Genomic DNA, 6,910 nt, shown 5'->3' on the forward strand with positions numbered 1-6,910 from the left:
AGGTTTATATACACTAAGTTGATTGTGCCTTTAAACAGGGTATACATTTCCAGAAAATTATGTAATGGCTTTAGAAGCTTCTGATAGGCTAGTTGACATCATTTGAGTCAATTGGAGGTGTACCTGTGTATGTATTTCGAGGCCTACCTTCAAACTCAGTGCCTCTTTGCTTGACATCATGGGAAAATCAAAAGAAATCAGCCAAGACATCAGAAAAAATATTGTAGACCCCCACAAGTCTGTAAATTGCTCCCAAGAGTGAACCAAACGCCTGAAGGTACCACGTTCATCTGTACAAACAATAGTACGCAAGTATGAACACCATGGGACCACGCAGCCGTCATACTGCCCCTCAGGAAGGAGACGCGCTCTGTCTCCTAGAGATGAACGTACTTGGTACGAAAAGTGCAAATCAATCCGAGGACAACAGCAAAGGACCTTGTGAAGATGCTGGAGAAAACAGGTACAAAAGTATCCACAGTAAAACGAGAAAGGCCGCTCAGCAAGGAAGCAGCCACTGCTCCAAAACTGCCATAAAAATTAGACTATGGTTTGCAACTGTACATGGGGACAAAAAACGTACTTCCTGGAGAAATGTCCTCTGGTCTGATGAAACAAAAATAGAACTGTTTGGCCATAATGACCATCGTTATGTTTGGAGGAAAAAGGGTGAGGCTTGCAAGCTGAAGAACACTATCCCAACCATGAAGCACAGGGGTGGCAGCATCATGTTGTGGGGGTGCTTTGCTGCAGGAGGGACTGGTGCACTTCACAAAATAGATGGCATCATGGGGAGGGGGAATTATGTGGATATATTGAAGCAACATCTCAAGACATCAGTGAGGAAGTTAAAGCTTGGTCACAAATGGGTCTTCCAAATGGACAATGACCCCAAGCATACTTCCAAAGTTGTTGCAAAATGGCTTAAGGACAACAAAGTCAAGGTATTGGAGTGGCCATCACAAAGCCCTGACCTCAATCATATAGAAAATCTGTGGGAAGAACTGAAAAAGCATGTGCAAGCAAGGAGGTCTAGAAACCTGACTCAGTTACACCAGCTCTGTCAGGAGGAATGGGCCAAAATTCACTCAACTTATTGTGGGAAGCTTGTGGAAGGCTATCCGAAACGTTTGACCCAATTTAAAGACAATGCTACCAAATACTAATTGAGTGTATGTAAACTTCTGACCCACTGGGAATGTGATAAAATAAATAAAAGCTGAAATAAATCATCCTCTACTATTATTCTGACATTTCACATTCTTAAAATAGGATTAAATGTCAGGAATTGTGAAAAACTGACTTTAAATGTATTATGCCAAGGTGTATGTAAACTTCCAACTTCAAGTGTGTATGTGTGTGTGTATACATAAGCATGTAGGTATATATGTGTGTATGTGCATATCCATTTGTGTCCCCATATTAACAGCTCTAAAAGTTTGTGACTCATCTCAGCCAATCTATCAAAAGAAGACAAATGATGCAGCAACAAGGAGGACCTACATGAACAGCTAGCCTACATTAAAGTTATTTGAATAAACCATGTTTTCAATAGAAATGGAAAGAAAAGGGTTAGTCATTCTGTAAGCAGGAAAACATGAAAAGATCAAAAGATAGAAGCAACATACCGTCCATCCTTTAAGACATTGGTCACGCTCCTCTTCAGCTGACAGATACAGTTTGGGGCTAGTCGGTTGTCCTCAGCCATTGGGTTGAGCTGGGTGGAGAGCATGAACGCTACAGGAGGGATAGAGATGTTAGAGACAAGACAGACCAACACAAACATCGGCAGTGCAGTAGAGGGTGGCCACCCACCGCACACGCCCATTGCTTGTCTGTCTTTGTCTATGACAGCTGATGACATGCATTGACCAACTAAACCCCCATCACTGACAGATACAAACATGCGATCCTTGGTAGTAAACATGAAACAGAGCCAATTGCAGCTCAGTCTAGTCTGGGATGAGGATAGATTTAGATCCCAAAAATATGTTCTTTAATAGGTCTAATTTTTTCATGACTATGTTATCACAATAATTCTTAAACTATGCCAAATTAAAAGGAAGAAATTGATTCATGTTTTTTTCTTTGATGACTTCCAGCTCTCTATTCCTTTTACTGAATGCTGACTACCTACTGCTGGTTTGCCCTAGGCAATCCACAGCATAAATCACATCCACAGCACAAAACACACCAAAGTGCCCCTGTCAGCGATTTACCTTGATATTTTCAGGGTGAGACTGTGGAAAGAGACTAAAACCCCTTTTGATTTACCCTGTTGTCTTTGAAGTCTAGCTCCTGGTGTAATTCAGATTACGACTGGATTGCACTATGGATTTACATAAAAGGGGTGCAGTTTCTCAACAGCTTCATTTGGCAGGTCTCTAACATCTCCATTAAGAATATCCTTGACTTTAATTTAAACTGATACCGTAACATTTACTATATATCCAATACAATTTGAACCATGCATTAATTTAAAATACTGGCATATATTATTTAAACAGAAAACGTTAGTTTTCTTTGCATGCCTTTACCACAAAGCAATGCTATGTATGTTTAGCTTGCTTCATTTGTGTCACCAAACCCACTGGCTCCAGGTCATCTATAAGTCTTTGCTAGGTAAAGCCCTGCCTTATCTCAGCTCACTGGTCACCATAGCAGCACCCACCCGTAGCACGTGCTCCAGCAGGTATATTTCACTGGTCACCCTCAAAGCCAATTCCTCATTTGGCCACCTATCCTTCCAGTTCTCTGCTGCCAATGACTGGAAATAATTGCAAAAAAGAAGCTGGAGACTCATATCTCCCTCACTAACTTTAGCACCAGCTGTCAGAGCAGCTCACAGATCATTGCACCTGTACATAGCCATCTGTAAATAGCCCATCCAACAACCTCATCCCCAAACTGTTATTTATTTTTGCTCCTTTGCACCTCAGTATCTACTTGCACATCCATCTTCTGCACATCTATCACTCCAGTGTTTAATTTCTAAAATGTAATTATTTTGCCACTATGGCCTATTTATTACCTTACCTCCCTTATCTTACCTCATTTGTAAACACTGTAAATAGACTTCTCTATTGTGTTATTGAATGTATGTTTGTTTATTCCATGTGTAACTCTGTTGTTTGTGTCACACTGCTTTGCTTTATCTTGGCCAGGTCGCAGTTGCTAATAAGAACGTGTTAACTAGCCTACCTGGTTAAAGCCTACCTGGTTAAAGCCTACCTGGTTAAAGCCTACCTGGTTAAAGAAAGGAGAAATAAAAAATGTAGAATAAAAATGTGCCACCTGTAATGGTCAGCTGCCTCCTGCCCTACAACCATTTCTGAGTGTAGTTTGAACAGGTGGTGGAGTGGATTTGGAATAGTTCTACTCACAAGACATTGAGTGCTGTCCATCACTCATCATCAGACGAAAGCGGGCTGGTCCACTGCCTCCATCAATTTTACGGATGTTCTGAAAGGATATGAATACAGGAGTGCGGTCGAAATGATCTTGGTCAATGTCGACAAATCTAGCAGTGGACGAAATCTATATTACCATCTTGGGGAATATCCTTGTCTTAAATGTTGTATGTCCATACTGTCCAAGTTAGCTAATTGTTGACAATGCCAGTAGTCCTTCAACAGTTGGCCCTATTAACTTGGCCAACTAACAGGTTAAGTTCGCTAAAGTTAGCGCGCTAACGTTAGCTAGCTACTTCCACATCCATTCATACTCACCACTAATTGAAGTATGGGGTTTTGTAAATCATTAGAGCATTTGGTTAGGGCCTGTTGAAAGAGTAGAACACCGCTTGAGAGATGAAAAATAGATATAGATGGCTAACGTAAGCTAGCATTGTGGCTAGCTCAACAAAGCAGCAAGTCAGCACTCAGTGCACAGTCCCCGTCTGAAAACCATCTTCCTCAATGCTGGGAACACTTTGTTTGCATGCTTTCTGGGATGTCATAAAATGCCACCACCTACCTCTATCGCTCCCTTTGTCAGCATGTTGAAGCTGAGTTTATAGCTATGTAGGGTAAAAAAATGTATGTTTTAATTCAAGAGAGGACAATCTCACTTCTACAGTGGCAGTGTTGCGTCTGTGGCGCCAAATGTGTGCCTGAACGCGCGAACTGTTCATGACGCCATCGCGTCATTTACTGCTCAGTCTTCCGGTTTCTCTTATAGATTTAGGATCAGTTTACACTCGCCAAACCACCTTTAGCAACAGGCTGTAATATAAAAAACTGACCTTAGAACAGCGTGACGAGACAACGAGCCTCTATGACACTTTGGTGAAACGTGTAAAAAAAGTGTTTATATAGTAAGGCATTGCAATGCCAAAAATGGCTTTATAAGAACACAAAATAACAGTTAATAGCGGCTCATTTTATTAGATGTCCTGCAAATCCTGCAACATTTATGAAAACCGTCTTTGTTGAAGCAAAACCAGGCGCTACATGGTCAATCTGGAGTCTGCATCGGCCATGCAGCATTTACGGTGATATGGCTTCTGTCAGTGCATTCAAATATATTGCGCTTCGCTGAGCAGAGATGTTGTGAAAGAAGTTGTCAGGGAAGTGAGTTTGTGTTTATACAGGACCTCACGCCCCCACTTACCTTCAACCTTCAATCATGTCAATGCAAAGCTATATATAGCCCTCTGCATTGTTACAAAATTTGGGAGGCGGAAAGTCATGCGGTATGAAGCTCAATTTGACTTCTGTATGCGCAGAAACCGTCCATAGTCTCCATAAACATTTTCAGATCAAGCATAAATTGATCCGCCCTGCCCATATATTGTTTATCAGTTACTTTACACCACCGCGGGTTTGTCACAGTCCCTTCTATAACGTGTCCTGCATGGCTTGTGAGCGTCTTAGGAAAATAGAAGACGTGCATGTCCCTGAGTGTTAGCTTTCTGGCACAGGCTCATAATAGACCCAACCGCCGTTCAAAAGCTGGAGTTAAAAGTGAAACTGATCCATTTGCCACAATAAATAATGTAATATTAAACAAAATAGTGCCAAGTTCACGAAGCACCCTGATGGTGTGGTTGCCTAATGGTAAGTCCGCCCCTCCTAAAACACAAACCATATTGTTTTACATCGATTAGAGTCAATGCATTGAGAGTTGTGTCTCCCATTGACTGCCTTGCTCAGTGGCAGAATGACCTTGTCATCTTGGTGATCCGATCCAGCAATCTTCCAGTTATTGGCCCAGTGCTCTAACCACTAGGCTACCTGCCACCCCATCCAACAAATAGTGTCATGTGCAAATATACTGAACAAAAATATAAACGCAACATGTAAACATGTTTCATCAGCTGAAATAAAATAAATACATTTTCCATACTCATAACTTATTTCTCTCAAATTGTGTGGACAAAGTTGTTTCCATCCCTGTTAATCAAGATTTCTCATTTGCCAGGACAATCCATCCATCTGACAGGTGTGGCATATCAAGAGGCTGATTAAACAGCATGATCATTACACAAGTGAACCTTTTAGAAACATTTTAGAGAATTTGGAAGTACGTCCAACGGGCCTCACAACCGCAGACGATGTGTAACCAACACATCCAACTTCTTCACCCGAGGGATCGTCTGAGACCAGCCATCCAGACAGCTGACGAAACCGAGGCGTAGTTCTGTATATAATAAAGCTCTTTTGTGGGGAAAAACCCATTCTTATTGGCTGGGCCTGGCTCCCCAGTGGGTTGGCCTGGCTCCCAAGTAAGTGGGCCTATGCCCTCCCAGGCCCAGCCATGGGTGGCACTTTGGTTATAGAAGTGGGCAAAAACTTTTTTTTTTAATTGTTATCCAATAGGATAAACACTCCAAACAGCCTACCCGGCCGCTGGAAGGCGTCCACATGGTCCTAAAGCACTCCTTTGCCTCGTTTTGTATCACATTAGCATGGTAAAACTGGCAGGGACAAAAATGCAATTTCAGAATGTGGAAAAAAAGTTGTGCCCCTGGATTAGGGCCTAATGAATGCATTTCCATTAACTAATTTCCTTAAATGAACTGTAACTCAGTAAAATTGTTGAAAATGTTGCATTTATATTTTTGTTCAGTATATGTTTTGGCAAAACTTCGTTGAGAAATCTCAGGTTTATAAATTAGGGACCAGGCACAACAAATAGGCCTAAATGTTCAAGTAATAGTCCACAGATCTCCCATTACGCCTGTCTTCACAACACAGAAGTATTGAATGGCTTCATCTCTGGCGAGGAAGTGATTGAGTTAGAATTAAGCAGAGTGTCGAAGTAAATTTGGTGAAGACGAATGTTCTGAATGGACAACAGTAAAATCGAAAACTGGAACAAAAAGAATATTGTCAAAAAATTGGAGTGGAGGATACGTGTGTAAATGATAATGAATGGCTTATTGTTGGGATGCGGTTGTTGAGTTAAGGCAAAGGTGTTCTAATTCTCATTGGTCTAACGCCAGGGTAGTGGGTTCGATCCCCGGGACCACCCATACGTAGAATGTATGCACACATGACTGTAAGTCGCTTTGGATAAAAGCGTCTGCTAAATGGCATATATTATTATTATATTATTATCTGTGGTAAGGATGCATATGCGGGAAACTGTTTGAGGTGTCAAATGGTGAAGTATGCGCTTGGAAAAGTGGAGTCTGTCAGTGACCAATAGTGGTTTTGTTCTGATGAATTGTATTTTTGACAAGCAGAATAGGCAACAGGGTAGATGGGTAGATGATAAGTAGTAGCTGCTTATCATTCATGTCAGCAGCACCACCCCTTGACAAGCTCGCTTGTTGGTTTAGTGTAAAATTAATGAGTCTTGTTTCTATGTAGACTTGTATATTGATTTTCAACCGTTAAACCGTTAACCAGGTTCATCTTACCAAAATTTTGTTTACAATTGTAATGCAACTTGATAATTGATATTC

The 6,910-nt window shown here is 41.3% G+C and overlaps 1 protein-coding gene across 3 annotated transcripts in view; it reads right to left on the reverse strand.

Moving 5' to 3' along the window:
• LOC123992728 (replication protein A 70 kDa DNA-binding subunit-like) overlaps nt 1-4,133 on the reverse strand; it is a 42,122-nt gene extending 37,989 nt beyond the window's left edge. For all 3 annotated transcript variants that reach the window (XM_046294188.1, XM_046294189.1, XM_046294187.1), the window contains exons 1-4: nt 3,976-4,133; nt 3,729-3,779; nt 3,384-3,462; nt 1,629-1,737 (exon numbers count right to left, since the gene is read on the reverse strand). In XM_046294188.1, coding sequence (XP_046150144.1) covers nt 1,629-1,737; nt 3,384-3,462; nt 3,729-3,779; nt 3,976-3,999 — 263 coding nt within the window. In that variant the 5' untranslated portion in view covers nt 4,000-4,133. The remainder of the gene's footprint in view (nt 1-1,628; nt 1,738-3,383; nt 3,463-3,728; nt 3,780-3,975) is intronic.
• Between the last annotated feature and the right edge of the window lie 2,777 nt (nt 4,134-6,910).

This window comes from Oncorhynchus gorbuscha, linkage group LG13 (assembly GCF_021184085.1).
Source record: "Oncorhynchus gorbuscha isolate QuinsamMale2020 ecotype Even-year linkage group LG13, OgorEven_v1.0, whole genome shotgun sequence".
Classification (NCBI taxonomy): Eukaryota; Metazoa; Chordata; class Actinopteri; order Salmoniformes; family Salmonidae; genus Oncorhynchus; species Oncorhynchus gorbuscha.